Here is a 14,808-nt window from a genome sequence, read left to right as displayed (position 1 = left end):
TCAACTCATGGAGATAAACATTCAACTACTTCACTATCCATCAGTGATGTAGTCTGTGGGAGAACTGAAGACACTCTTTGTCCTTGATGTGATTATTTTCCAACTTACTGCAGTCTCTATGCTTGCAGCACTGCAAAGAAAAAGACTTCATTACTCCTCAGATGCTGAATATCTTATTTCACAATCTTATGTCACAGCTAGTGGTGGTGGTGAAGGGGGAGGGTAGCTACCTTGCTGTGGACAGTTCGTGCCGGGTTGACCACTGAGGGGTGATGGATCTGCAGCGTGCTCAAGTTTGGTATGTACTTTAACATTATTGCACTAAAGTGATGAATAATATCACTCCTTATGGTTAACTGTCAAACTCTTTCCCAATCTCCCATGGCTGTGCATGGTCTTTAACATTATATTGTCAAATATGTTTGTATTATAATATGAAATAAAAGAACAGTGTTGAAAATGAGAAGGGCATTAAGATGTTATGAATTAATGTGTAAACACACATAACATCTTAAAATGCCAGATGTCAAATCGCTATAACTTAGCACATAAACACCTAAAAATCTTCTGCATGAGAAATGATAACCAATGTGAACAAAACATATGACCATAAAGCCAGAGAGCATTAAACAATACACAATAAATAAAATAAAAGTAAATTAAAATAATACACTTTGTGCATATGCTTTATTTAACTAAACATACTAAACGTTTTGACGACCTCCCTGTTTTTAACATATCTATTTGGGTGTCACGTTCAGGATGTGTCAGGTTTGGAGTCAGCCCATTTCTTCTTATTAAGGCTGATTAAAATATTTAATTGTGATTAATCACACCTTTTTCATTTGTTCAAATGGTATCTTAAAGGGAGATTTGTCAAGTATTTAACTCTCTTATCAACATGGGAGTGGGCCAATATGCTTGCTTTATGCAAATGTATGTATATATTTATTATTGGAAATCAATTACCAACACAAAACAATGACATGTATCCAGATTCCCTCACAGGTACTGCATTTAGCATAAAAAATATGCTCCAATCACATGGCAAACTCAACTTTCACCATCTAACATTCATCATTCACAACACAAAATTTAAATTTATCATTTAAGGAAAGAGAAGTGAAGAACATTTTTTTTTTAAACATATCAACTCAATTTATCACTCTTTTTGTTCAATTCACATACATTTTAATCACTTTTCTACAATCCTTTTTTTGTTACTTCCACCCTTGAGGCCACTTTCCTTCAATGATAAATGGCAATTTTGTGAATGATGAATGATGATTGTTTTCACCAATATCACGACTGTTTTAATCAAATCAGCTTTAAATTAATCAACTGGGAACATACATATGCAAATTTATTGTATTGTAGGACGTGGTATTATGTACTTTTATTTTTTTTTCTTAAAAGCCTAACCAAGGACAAGGTCTGCAAATTAGCTACAGCTAAAAGTCCTTTATACATTGCATCGGTTGCACTTTGATTAAGTGCAACAATGCCTACATGTACTGCTCCTGTCAAATAAATAAATAAATAAATAAGCAAATATATATATATATATATATATATATATATATATAAATAAATAAATAAATAAATCCCTTGATAATTTATCACTCCATTTCTTTTAATTCACATCAATTTTCATCACTTCCGTTTGTATCAATTAATAATTGTTACTTCTTCCCCTCATATGAGCCATTTCTGGGAAAAATGATACAATGAAACGATTCCATTCTCAGCCGTTATCAGTAAAGTCAGGCGGCGCTTGTTATTAACACCGGGACGTTCGAATTCCACAAACCGGCGTTCTCTTTAATACATCCACGATAGACAGCAAATAGACCGCGCATGCTCGGGATTGTTTCGGCACACGCCGGTCACAGTTACAAGCGAACCCAAAAAGTTGAAAATTGAAAGAACGCATTGCGTCGAGCTCCTTCATTGGCTGCCGGTACACAACGTACAAATATCCAATGAGCCGCCATATTAGGAAGCCAAACCCCTTCTTTCATTCGGATAAGAAAAAGACAGGATATACTTCCTTCCAGGATAGTTTTGGGAAGTCGCTGTTGAGCGCTGGGAATTTAAATATTGTTTTGGTTTTGAGTATTATCTCGGGTTATTTAAAGTCTTCCAATAATGGCGACCGCGGCTGCAACTCCGACCGGGCAGAGAAGCACCACGTGCGGCAGCGGCGGCGGCGGCACACCGCTGAGCCCGACCAGGATCACCAGACTGCAGGAGAAACACCAGCTGCGGGAACTCAACGACCGCCTGGCCGTTTACATCGACACAGTCCGCAGTTTGGAGTCTGAGAACGACGTGCTCCACTTGCAAATCAACGAGAAGGAAGACGTGAGGAGCCGGGAGGTGACCGGACTGAAAGCTCTGTACGAGACCGAGCTAGCCGACGCTAGACGCTGTCTGGATGAGTCCTCCAAGGAGCGGGCCTGGCTGCAGATTGAGCTGGGAAAGATCAAATCCGAGCATGAGCAGCTTCTGCAGAAGTAAGCCTTTAACACTTTAATCACTGTCTAATAGGGACATGGAACTCTGGGATAATTAGCTAAAAGGCTACAACGTTGTGCTGACTTTGATTTTCGAGCCACTTTTGCAACATTACGTTCGAACGTTCTGCGGTTACGTTCCATCTGCTTAGCGCGTCACTCAAACTCGGCCTGTAATAAAAAACAACATACTTTGTTGTTTTTTACTGTCCCTTTGTGGCTCGTTAAAAGCCACTCCTACATTTTATGTAGTTACAACCAGTAACTTAAGTTATGCATTTTTAAAATGAATGAAATAATTAACTATATTTTGAAATGATTTATTGACAATGGCCTTTATTATCCGCCCACCATTGTCAGAGAATAGATAGATAGCTGGATAGTAACTTTATTAATCCCGAGGGATATTCAAGTTTCCAGCATCACAGTTCCATAGTGCAAAACATGTTAGTAAAAAGGCAGTAAAAAAGTTAGTAGTTCAAAGTACAAAAAAATATACCAGATATAAAAATACAAGAATAAATGTTAAGCCGGCTTTAAAATGTGACTTTTACCATGTATGTCTAAATAAATAAATGATCGAATTGGTTTACCAAAAAAGAAACAAATTAATTTAGAGAAATGTACCTGTGGTTTAATTAAACTGGCAGATAACGAAAGCGTTCAATGAAGGCAACATGGTGCCTTCACGGTCTACTGGTAGTATCTGTTATGAGGAAGACCCAAACACTGGCGCAGAATTAAAGTGCTTTTGGTAGCTCTGATTGAATTGGTATGCAGAATTAGCATACTGTGTGTTGAGGAAATATTCATCAGACATGCATATTACATCATTTTAATATGCAAATTGTATTTATTAAGGTTTAGTAGTCATTTGTACGCACATTTGTGTGTATTCCCGTTTATCCGATATAATTTGACAGCAGCAACTGTTACTCACAGCTGTTGACCAAAAGTGCATGAGTAGACAATGTGTGGAAGGTTTTCATCCTGAAAGTGTGGTGTTTCAGCTGCATTTTCAGAAATAAAATGCCTGTTAGTTGATCAACTGTTTAATTAATTGTAAAAAAAAAAAAAGTTAATGTTATTTCCCTTAATAGATACCAAGCAGTGTTGTGTTGAGACACCCACAGCTGTGTATTTGCATGTTACCTTGGCTGCATGTGAAACCAAATTAGCTTACCAACTTTCACCAGTGTGTGTAATAAGAGTGTCGCAGAGGTCCACTGTTGTTGCTAAATGAATATAGCATGACTCTGTGAAAAGAGTAGCCTCCCAGATACACATTTACTACACACAAGTGCTGCTCAGTGTGAGGAGTTAGGTGTGGAGCTGTTGAGTGTTGCTGAACAGAGGAAGTACTGTGTGTGTGGTCAAACACTCTGACAGGTGGCAGCCAGTGACAGCTGGTTTGAGTCTCTTGGCCAGTTGACGTGACCCATTAGCCCACCTCATCTTGATTTTCAACACATCTTGTAACTGGATTGTGTATTATTTACTTTACAGACATTAATACTGCTTATCTACACCGATCAACCATATCATTAAGACCACTGACAGGTGAAGTGAATAACATTGATTATCTCGTTACAATGGCATCTGGCAGTGGGGGGATATATTAGGCAGCAAGTGAACATTTTGAACTTTGTGTTGGAAGCAGAAAAAATGGGCCAGCGTAAGGATGTGAGCGACTTTGACAAGGGCCACATTGTGATGGCTGGACGACTGGGTCAGAGCATCTCCAAAACTGCAGCTCTTGTAGGATGTTCCATGGCATTAACATGTGTCCTGAGTGATCCGAACACAAGTGGACAGCTTTAAGTACGTCTGTTCACACCTGGCATTACAATGTGTCTCCACATTTACGTACACACTGCTAAAAGAATGTGGCCATATGTGGCCCAGACCACCTCTGAATGTGGTCTGAAAGATCTGATCTCAATGCATCTTGATTGCGTTCACACCTGTACTTGGAGCTGTCCACTTGTGATCTAATCACTGAGGACCTATGTTAATACCAGGTCTGAACAGGGCCTTTGTCAATGTGCTTATATATTTTGTCTGATCATTGATTTTAAAGGTGCTAAATACGGGATTGGAGCATTTCTATTGCCTCTCAACATGGCGACGACGAGCTGATTGCTCGCAGTGCAAACAATGGCGAAAGTGCTGACAGAGATAACAGTGTTTACCTAAGGGGGAACCAAAAGGGTGGATGCTAGTCTTCCATTTTACGATTTTGGTTGCATTCTATCTAGAGCCCTGCTTCCTAATGTAATAATGACTTATTGTCTTTTCTGAAAGTATTTTAGGTATTTGTTGTGCACTGGTGTGGTCTTCTTACTGAGAGTGTTCCTGTGAAGACAGAGCGCGCTGGAGTCAGTGGTTTTTCGCCTCCCAGCTAATGTTCCTCAGTAAAACGTGAAAAAGAACAAACATACCACTCTGCATTCCACTCATAGTTTGTCCACTTCGGCAGCAGTCACACTCGCCCGTTGTAACCCTCAGGCACACCATGAGAAAATAACTGGTCTCTGTCCCAGCAGAGCTCCACCAACACACATACCTCACAGACCCATTGATGACACAGTTCCGCTGTTGACTTAGTTAACACAGGCTCAGAGCCGGGAAACAGATGTCCACCCTGTTTTTGAAAGTGAAATATGTGGCTTTGTTGTTTTTGTTTTTTAATCAAAGCATTCATGGCATAAAAAGGATTTTTTTTTTTTTTAGGGATGCTCATTTTAAAAAAACGTCTTAACCGTTAACCGACAAGATTTGTGCCTCGCATGCAGCGGTGTACCAGCTGCAGGTGCACAACAGATGGTCGTTGACGGGAGTCCCCAGTTCACCCGTCTGGGAGCGTTAACTTAGCAGCCACGATGCTGCGTGTAGTGTCGCGGACATGCAGCCACTTTCCCAGTAAAAGTCTCCACCGCACATTTAGTTTAGTTTAGCAGGTTGTCAGCTGTGTGTCTGCCCGGCAAAACTTTAGCGAGTGTCCAACAAACAGTGTGTGTATTTGTGCTACGTTAGCAGCTCTAGCATTGCCAGAGGCTTCATGCTCGCTGCCGCACACGTAGTCTGCGTAACTTTAGTGAGTTTATTTGTCGGTGAATAAGTGCTACGAAACTACAACTCCTCCGCTCAAGCAAGCCGGAGCTGTTCTTTGATCCATGGAGAGACAGGAGCCGACTTCCTGCATCCTGCAACTCCGGCTCCGCCTCTTAAGGTGGGCTGTTATGGTGGCCCAGCTTTTCTCCTTAAAAAGTCGAGCCGCTCCTCTGAGCCGTTCAGCTTTTGAATTCATTATTAACATTTCTTTTAACCATTTCAACCGATAGCGTTAATCGGTTAAAATGCTTAATGTTGGTTAACGGTTAATTATTGACATCCCTTTTTTTTAAAATGCAAAATGGCAATAAAATATATTTGCAGTCTAAATATAACATAAATAAGCTTTTCTTCTAGTTCTGAGCTCTTCTGGCCACCAGAGGACGCTGTTCACGTTGGTAAAGTTTCTGTCTTAATACTGACAGGCAGTGGATGTGGGTGTTGTCTGCCCTCATAGATTGAGGAAACAAAATATTAGAAACAAACACTGTCGTCCACATGCACTCACTATGCCTTTTCATCTTCCTTCCAGCTACAGCAAAAAGGACTCTGAGGCAGCAGGAGCCCAAGCCAGGCTGAAGGACTTGGATGCTCAGCTGAACTCTAAAGAGGCCATGCTGGCCACAGCGCTGTCTGAGAATAGAGGCCTGGAGGCTGCACTGGCTGACCTGCGAGAACAGCTGCAGGAGGTACAGTACTGCTGAAGGATTTTCCTTTCTATTGTACGTGTTCCTTTTGACCTGTAAAGGAGTGATGCAAAGAGATCAATTGTGCTTATTACAAAAGTATATTTTTGTGTGCTTTTATGACTTATCTTCAATTTCTTTTGTGTGTGTTGTCAGCTGGATACAGGTCTCGCTCAGGCCAAGAAACACCTCGCAGATGAGATGCTGCTGCGCGTCGACATGGAAAACCGCTGCCAGAGTCTGACAGAGGAAATGGTCTTTCGCAAGAGCATGCAAGAGGAGGTCAGAATGACATTTTCTCAAGTCACAGTAGACGTATACTTGGACTTATTTGCACCGTTGTTATATATATTTCTCATTTAGATTTGCTTAGGATTTCTCTATTTTTATGTATATATATTTTTATTCTAGAATGGGAGCAAATCGTAACTCAATTTCCCCTCTGGGATCAATAAAGTATTTCTGATTGTGATATTTATTTCCTTGCCGGAGAGAAGGGAAGTTCGTCCCAAAGCTTTACGCTGTATTTATAACCTCCACCTTAAAGCAGTTTTTTTTGTTTTTTTTATTAAATTGATGAATGTTCTTTCTGTTTACTATTTTTATTTGTGCAACCTAACCAGTTTTGACTTGAGTTAATCAGGGCAGGATCAAACCTGAGAATACGGTCTGAAAGCCGCTAACTTTGTGCTATGCTACAGGAATCGAAGGAATCCCGGCAGCGGTATGAGAACCGACTGGTGGAGGTGGACTCTGGACGGAAGGAAGAGTATGAATATAAACTGACTCAGGCCCTGACTGACATGAGGGCTCAGAATGAGGAGCAGATCAAGATCTACAAGGACAACATGGAGAGCACCTACGTGGCCAAAGTATGAACACACACACACACACACGCTGTCAGCACATACACTGTCTTGGTACATATTCTCCACTCGCATAATGATCCATGGGCGGTGTAAGGTTGACCGAGTGGCTAAGGCGTAAAAACTGAGAAAAATTCCAGTTAAACAGTCCAGGTGTATTTATTAACAATAGTGGAAACCAACAATCCAGTGCAAAAATATGTACAGTGCAGGCCTGGCATCCAGGAAACAGGTTCTTCCAAAATAATGAAAAATATAAGCAAAATGACAAATATATATATCAAGATACAGCATAGGCTATGCCCCTTTAAATGTTGGGCCCTTGCAGCTCTACAATATGGCTTGCCTCTCATCAGAGGTTTGCTCTCCACTGACCCCCCTCCAGGTATTCCAGCCTCCTCTTTTATGAAGCTGGATCCTACTAAGTAAAACAAATAATAATTAATAATCAATCAAACAACAGCATAATAATATCCAGTCCAAAAAATAGGACATAATTTATAATTAAATTATAAAACATTTAATATAACATTTTGAGGCAAGTAATTATTCAAACTAATTAAAATTACCTTGCCTATTATCAACCCCCCCAAACACCCTCCAACTCTACTGTACTTGGTACCTTCTCTGGGAACCCCCCTTACATAAGCTATTGGTACGCTCCTGTTCGGTTTCGGCAGTCCAAGTCTAAACCAAGGAGCGCATCTACAGCAGAGAAGAGAGGGTGACACACAATTTACTGAATATCCATTTTACAATAAATGGAAATGTTCAATATCAATAATTATGCCTGTGTGTAATTCATAAATACATTTATGCTTTGTATCACTATGACCCCCATTAAGAAATTGATTACTTTGGCGGCGGGTCTCCCGACATTTAGAAGTACTGATGCTACGGTAACACTTAACACCGACACCTCCAAGCCGGCTTGATTTAATATATGATGGAGGTGGCGTTACAGTGTGTGTGCGTTGCATCTTACTTTACAGGGCACGGTCTAACCCGTGACAGGCGGTATACCGGTTTCATCACCGTCACCGGTTTCACGTTCGGCCACGACATGGATTATGCAATACCACAATTACCATGATAAACACAAACACGTTTTGGTTTAGCACACACACACACGACGGAGATTCAACACCCGAATAACTGTCACACCCACACAGGATGTCTATGATTACGTACACTTCGTTGGTGTGTGGCGTCCACACAGACCGCATTGCTGCTGCGGAGCTGCTAGCTCTCAACAGATCGTTTTCACGGTCTATTTTTTGGATGAGAACTGCGCGCATCACGCGGAAAAAAAAATAGGTGACACACGGCGAATCTCTAGATTAGCTGCGCTGTTCATGGTCTGTGTGTCTTCTGCAGGGTCTGAAATGAACTTTTTTCACTTCCTGCCACTGTGGCAGACAAGTATGCCACTCAGAAATGTTATCTAACACTTTTGAAATTTCTACGCTAAATGAAGGAATAACATTTTAGATCCGATGTCATTCAATGTTTGATATCTTTACACAAAAAACATTAAATGCATGGTAAATTACAGTGTTCGAATTACACCGTGGCTTCCGGAGGAGCCCTATTTTTGTGGGGAGGGAGGGTACTGTACACATTACTGTACTTTACTACACTTCTGCCAGTACAGTGATGAAAACTTCAATGCTTTTACTAACCTTTAATCATTTCTAACAGCTCCCTTTAGTTTATCTTTAGTTGGTTTGCAGAACATTTAACACAAGTACAGATTTCACATGAGAGTCTTCTGCTCACAGTGTTACACACACCACATCCACTGGGCCTTTTTGTGTGATCCAGTAAAACTTGAAAACAAAAAGAAACCCTTAAAGTCTCATATTGTAAAAAATTTGATTTTCATGTCTTCTATATTATGAAGCAGGTTTAAGTGCTTTATAAATACTGTTAAACTATCAAAACGCTCAATATACGGAGAAATACACACCGCCTGTATTCAGAAATTGTGCGTTTGAAAACAAGCTGTTAGGATTTCTGTCCATTTGTGATGTCACAAGTATACAATATATAGATTATTACACGGTTTTAAACATAAACATTCTAAATGTGTCCTAGTTTATTTCCTGTTGCAGTGTATGTGAATAACATCAGCTGACAGGATGTAAACATGGACCCAAACTGTTGCCTAGCAACGCAATTCCGTTCAGATGCACTAAAACGAAACGAGGAAAGTAAAGTTTTTTTTTTAACATTACAGCATGTAAACATGTTCTAGTAGAAACACAAAATACAAGTATGAAAATGAGCATGATATGGGACCTTTAACATCAGATGTGAAGTGAAGATAATTATTTGGCAGCAATCAAAACAGAAAAACACAGCTGCTGGAAATACTGCTGCTATGATAAATTATGAAAGGTGACAAAATACACTCGTTTGCAAGCAACACGTTGCTAACTAACTTCCTGCAGGTCAGGAAGTGACTGACGCTGCTCAGTTCCTCTTTCAGTGTGTGATGAGAATGAAACAGTGTTGATGTGTTGATGTTGCTGACTCTCAAACCATCCGTGTTTTTGTCTCCAGCTGGACGACCTGCGTCGGTTGGCTGAGATGAACGGAGCATCGACCAACATGGCCCGCGAGGAGCTCAGAGAGTCCACCTTGAGGATCGAGAGCCTCACTGCCCAGCTGACAGGAATGCAGAAGGAGGTTGGTTGGCATTTTATTTTACTTTTTATTTTTTTAATAGAATTAGAATTGGTATCCTAAGCAGTCATATTTGATAAAACCCTGTAACATCCGAAGCAGACCGCATTTATCTCAATGCTGAATCTTAATATCTTACCATTTCCGAAACCGTAAACCACAAGTTTATGCGGCTTAACCTAGTTTGTTTTCAAGTGCAGCTGATTCTTCAGTCTGTCAATTCCGTTTATCAGACTCTTCTCTCAAGGTTATGGTCGCAGTTGGACTAATTGTTCTCGCCATGACATTCTGTGACATCACAATCAAAGACTCCCGCAGGTTAAACTGAGCTTCCTAAACATTTTTAGTTTGGACAAATCCGGCGTTCAGACAGCCCTGCCCCAACCCCCATCTAAACTGCCTCATCAGAGGCCTGTGCTACGAAGCAGGATTTAGGGTTAGTGAGGTAACTTCAGGGTTAACCCTTTATGGTTTTCCGTCCTACAACGGTGGTTCACTTCTTACCGCAGTAGATCGCTATGGTAACTGATGCTGAACACCTAACCTGCTCCGGAGCAGGTTATGTTCCAGATAAGAGATCAACTTGTATGAAAGCACCGCCTACTGACAAATCAGAGCTTGCTGCGCAGATTGTATGATAATATTACACAAATATAAAGATGTTTAAGTCATAATCCAGGCTAAAAACAACACAGTTTAAACTGACAAATGCAGGAAGGACAGATGGCTGTGTGCTGTGGGTGCTTACCGCTTTGAATTATGTTTTTATATTTATTTTTTTACTTGCTTTCAAGTCCGTTTCACACCGCCGGAGTCGAGGACGCAGCTGAAAGAAGGCTGAAATACTCATACACGCCACAACTTTGTCAAAGGCTATAATAAAGTGTAATTAACTCATCCATTACACTTCTGAAAGCTATTTATAATATCACTGCCCCATCTAGACGACTAGATCTGACTTTGCATGTCATTTTAAGTCACATGCACCAGTGCATGTTAACGTAAAAAAAGTATTCGGGCCCTGCATTGAGTTTTAATTTTCATCACTGCAATGATTTTATTGAAGCAGGTATCAAAGCTTTTTTAAATGACATATGATAAAGTGTTACCTGTGACGCATGGGCATCATCGCCAACTCACACTCTGACCTCCTCGTCTTTATTCAGACTCGTGGTTGGCGCGATCGTATCATGGAGCTGGAGACGGCGTTGGGTCAGGAGAAAGACAAGAGCCGCAAGCTGCTGGCAGACAAAGACCGCGACTTGGCTGAGATCCAGGCCAGGATGCAGCAACAGCTCAATGACTACGAACAGCTGCTGGATGTTAAACTGGCGCTGGACATGGAGATCAACGCCTACCGCAAACTTCTGGAGGGAGAAGAAGAAAGGTGAGCACCCAGGAAGTTTGTGACAGCATCAGTTGAATTTCTACTCCATGTTTTTAAGTGACCTGGATCTCTAACTGTGGTGTTTCCTCTCCCCCCAGACTGAAGCTGTCTCCCAGTCCTTCAGCTCGCGTCACGGTGTCTCGAGCCTCGTCCAGCAGCCGCAGCGTGCAGACCACCAAGGGAAAGAGGAAGCGCGTCGATGTGGAGGAACAGGAGGCGAGCAGCTCGGTGTCCATCGCTCATTCTGCCTCGGCCACAGGACCGATCTGCGTCGACGAGATCGACACAGACGGCAAGTTCATCTGCCTCGTCAACAGTGGAGATGAGGTGAGCTTTCGGGCTGTTAGACGTTGCATGGTTTTAGTTCTTTAATGTTCATGTGGAGGTTAGGGGTGACCCCGAATAGTCGACTAGTGTCTAGCAGTGGCGGGGAAATGTGGTCATGAAACAAAGGATCATTCCTTTCTGTCTACATGGGGGCGCTGAATGTCAGATTTTACATAGGATTGCTTGTTTTCTCCCAGTAAATTCTGATGTATAGCCTATTTTGGTATAAATATCAGCCTATTAATAATACAGTTCGAGTATAACCTTTGTATCTGACTGATTTCTTTATTGTGTCAATGATTGTTTGTCTCAGGATCAGGCGATGGTCGGTTTTGAGATGATTAAGACGATTGAAAATGCTACAGCCACCTACAAGTTCACACCCAAATATGTCCTGAAGGCTGGCCAGAAAGTCACGGTAAGAGTCTGTTTTTAGTTCGATTGTAATCATTTGCTGCTGAACCTGTTCAGGAGTGATATCCATCTAAAAACATATCAAAAAGAATACTGAGTTGAATATGAGGAGGACCTTTGGGGCTGTTTGCTTTGTGCAGGTTTGGGCGTCTGATGCTGGTGTGGGCTCCAAACCTCCCACAGACCTCGTGTGGAAGAACCATTCCTCCTGGGGTTCAGGAGTGGATGTCCATGTGGTGCTAATCAACCCTCAGGGAGAGGTGAGACCACACACACACACACACACACACACACACACACACACACACACACACACACACATCCACCATCTCCATCCCCTGCACTCTGTTTTTGTCTATTGATCTGCTATCACCATCTCTAGGCTAGTGTAATAGTCACCCATCCATCCCCACATCTGATTTTTGTTGTCAGATTTTTCTTTCTGTCAAAAAAAAAAAAAGCTGAGGAGTTGTTATTTGTCAACCAGTTGTGGATTACTTGTGTGTGTGTGTTGTGTGGCAGGAAGTGGCAAAGAGAACCACAACATACAAGACCGCAATAGAAGAGGAGTTTGAGGAAGACGATAACGGAGTGGAGGCCATCGACGACGATCTCTACCTCCAGCAGGTGAGAACTTCAGCTTCTATATCAGCTCAGTACAGACATTTCCTCGGATTTAAATCCAACTACTTAATGTGCATATGTTTAAAAATATTTTATGGACCCTTGCTATATATGAACACATTTTTCAAGATGACCGTTTGTGTTTTTTTTCTAATTTACACGTCCAGTGTGAGCACATAAATCGTGAGCTTTGGCTTTACATCGCAAACGATCTAACTGTACAGTAGGAGAAGGAGTTACACAACAACATTTCTCAAATCGTACAGTGTATGCCCAGCTTAAGACTGCAAGTTTATTTCCTGACATCTCAGCCTTCCTTTTTAAACCCTCAACGTTGATGTAGATTTAAGATTGTGTGTTTTACTATTTTAGAAACCAGACGATTGTGTCAGCCAAACAGTTGTAGCATTGTTTTGACTGTTTGTGTGCAGGAGGACCCTCGCACTGCGAAGAGAGGCTGCTCCATCATGTGATCCCACTGAACACAACCAGTCACCTCCACCTCCGCTGAGCCCAGCCAGTCTGCTGCCAACTGTAATACTAGAACTATTTTTCTATCTTTTGTAGTGTATTTCAATACAAAAAGGTTTTATTTCTCATAAAAATGCAAAACTGAATTTAGTAAATGTATTTTCATCTGAAAAAAAATAATGTGGTTGTTGAACAAAATTTGTAGTTCAGAATTTTTTTTTTTTTTTTATAAAACCATGCAACAGGTAGCTAAACTCAAGGACCGACTGTGTCTTTTTAAGAAAACAAGTATGTGATTTTTTTAATGGATTTTAATTTAGTTATTTTATTTTATCTTATTATATTATTGATGCTTTATTTTAAGCTACAAGAAAAGCCACAGGATGTCAGTGATTAGATTAGTTTAGGGGCTGGTTTAGCTCAATTTGCTCAAAATCCTACTGTATTATTATTTAAAAAAAACAAAAAAACTTGGAAAAAAATGCACTGAAAGGACAAATACACTAAAAGCTCCACAGTAACGGGAGTTGATGTAATACATTACTCTTCCCCCATCAGTCTGGTACTTGACTGGACAAAATGTCAGAATATGGAAACCTGTGAATGGCATTTTTCTAGTATCTTTAGAAGAAGAAAAAAAAGAAATACTGTGATGGTTTGATTGTATTCATAAGGAAATCTGAGGACAGTTGAAGTTTGTAGTTGAATTATCTTAATGCCCTTATATGTAAGATTTGAAACTGTGGCTTTGATAACTCCTCATGGTAGTAGGAAAAAAGATCTGACCTGGTAACTGAAAACTAGCCTGCCTCAATTTTTCGTCTCCTTATTCTACAACTAAAACATGTGCCATCGCAATAATTTGATTCTACTCACAGAGGCTGTAATGTACGACGGAGTATTAGGGCCACATTGAGGGAAAATAAATAAATCTGAGATTTCAAGAATAGTCGTAATATTACGAGAATAAGTCATAGGTTTAAGAGAAAAAAGTCTTAATATTATAAAGTAGTAATTTTACGTGTTATTTTAGAGGGGAAATAGAGCAGCTGTGTGTAAATGAGGAACGTCTTGTGAAGTTAATCTTTAGTTTAGGTTTCACAAATAATGAAATACACATTGGCAAATCAGCACCACATTATCATAAGTATTAGGAAATTGAAAAGATTGTGCAAGAAACAGCGTTTATTTCTTAGAAAGAACCACATGGACCTGAGGGGGAAACTGCCTCTTTTGTGGAGGAGGAAATTACTTTTTTTCTCATAAAATTATGACTTTATTCTCGTAATATTACGACTTTTTATTTTCAAAATCTCAGATTTTGTTTTTTCTCCCCTCAATGTGGCCCTAATACTCCGTTGTAGTAATGTGATGTCATGCAGCAGTTTCACTCCACTGACTTTAAATAAGCGTTGCACCACAATTGAGAAGTGTTGATTGTATTCTTAACTTTTGATATTTTATTAAGTGTTTGAAGTACTTTTTGTTTTGGTGTGTTTTATTATGCATGCTATGGCTGTAATTATCATAGTTGAATGATTAAACAAGTTTTCTTGTACGTGTGTGTTGTACTTACATCATTCTAACGGGTCTATGTAGAAGACAGGATTAGTCATAGTATGAAATAGATATATTAGTGATTATTAAAATATGCAAATAATGATGCTGGATAACAAAAGTAAATGCATATATTTGCAATTTATTTAATGAGACCT

The 14,808-nt window shown here is 40.3% G+C and overlaps 1 protein-coding gene across 2 annotated transcripts; it reads left to right on the top strand.

Moving 5' to 3' along the window:
* The first annotated feature begins 203 nt into the window (after positions 1 to 203).
* lmnb1 (lamin B1) lies at positions 204 to 14,651 on the top strand. 2 transcript variants are annotated; one of them, XM_037753048.1, is made up of 11 exons: positions 204 to 298; positions 6,163 to 6,319; positions 6,473 to 6,598; positions 7,018 to 7,188; positions 9,748 to 9,873; positions 11,037 to 11,257; positions 11,356 to 11,584; positions 11,898 to 12,002; positions 12,139 to 12,258; positions 12,521 to 12,625; positions 13,054 to 14,651. In XM_037753048.1, the coding sequence occupies exons 1-11, from the start codon at positions 273 to 275 to the stop codon at positions 13,093 to 13,095; spliced, it is 1,428 nt and encodes a 475-aa protein (XP_037608976.1). In that variant the 5' UTR covers positions 204 to 272; the 3' UTR covers positions 13,096 to 14,651. The 2 variants fall into 2 exon arrangements, with proteins under 2 accessions (XP_037608976.1, XP_037608975.1); XM_037753047.1 differs by lacking the exon at positions 204 to 298 and adding an exon at positions 1,978 to 2,516.
* The last annotated feature ends 157 nt before the right edge of the window (positions 14,652 to 14,808 follow it).

This window comes from Sebastes umbrosus, chromosome 19, assembly GCF_015220745.1.
Source record: "Sebastes umbrosus isolate fSebUmb1 chromosome 19, fSebUmb1.pri, whole genome shotgun sequence".
Taxonomy (NCBI): domain Eukaryota; kingdom Metazoa; phylum Chordata; class Actinopteri; order Perciformes; family Sebastidae; genus Sebastes; species Sebastes umbrosus.
This window is presented reverse-complemented; position numbering and strand designations above follow the sequence as displayed.

What these genes read in the sequence shown, in the direction of transcription:
- lmnb1 (XM_037753047.1), top strand. Translation starts at nt 2,149, where the DNA reads ATGGCGACCGCGGCTGCAACTCCGACCGGGCAGAGAAGCACCACGTGC. An exon ending in TGACAGGAATGCAGAAGGAG is followed by an intron (nt 9,874 to 11,036) that starts GTTGGTTGGCAT and finishes GTCTTTATTCAG; the next exon opens with ACTCGTGGTTGGCGCGATCG. An exon ending in ACGATCTCTACCTCCAGCAG is followed by an intron (nt 12,626 to 13,053) that starts GTGAGAACTTCA and finishes GTTTGTGTGCAG; the next exon opens with GAGGACCCTCGCACTGCGAA.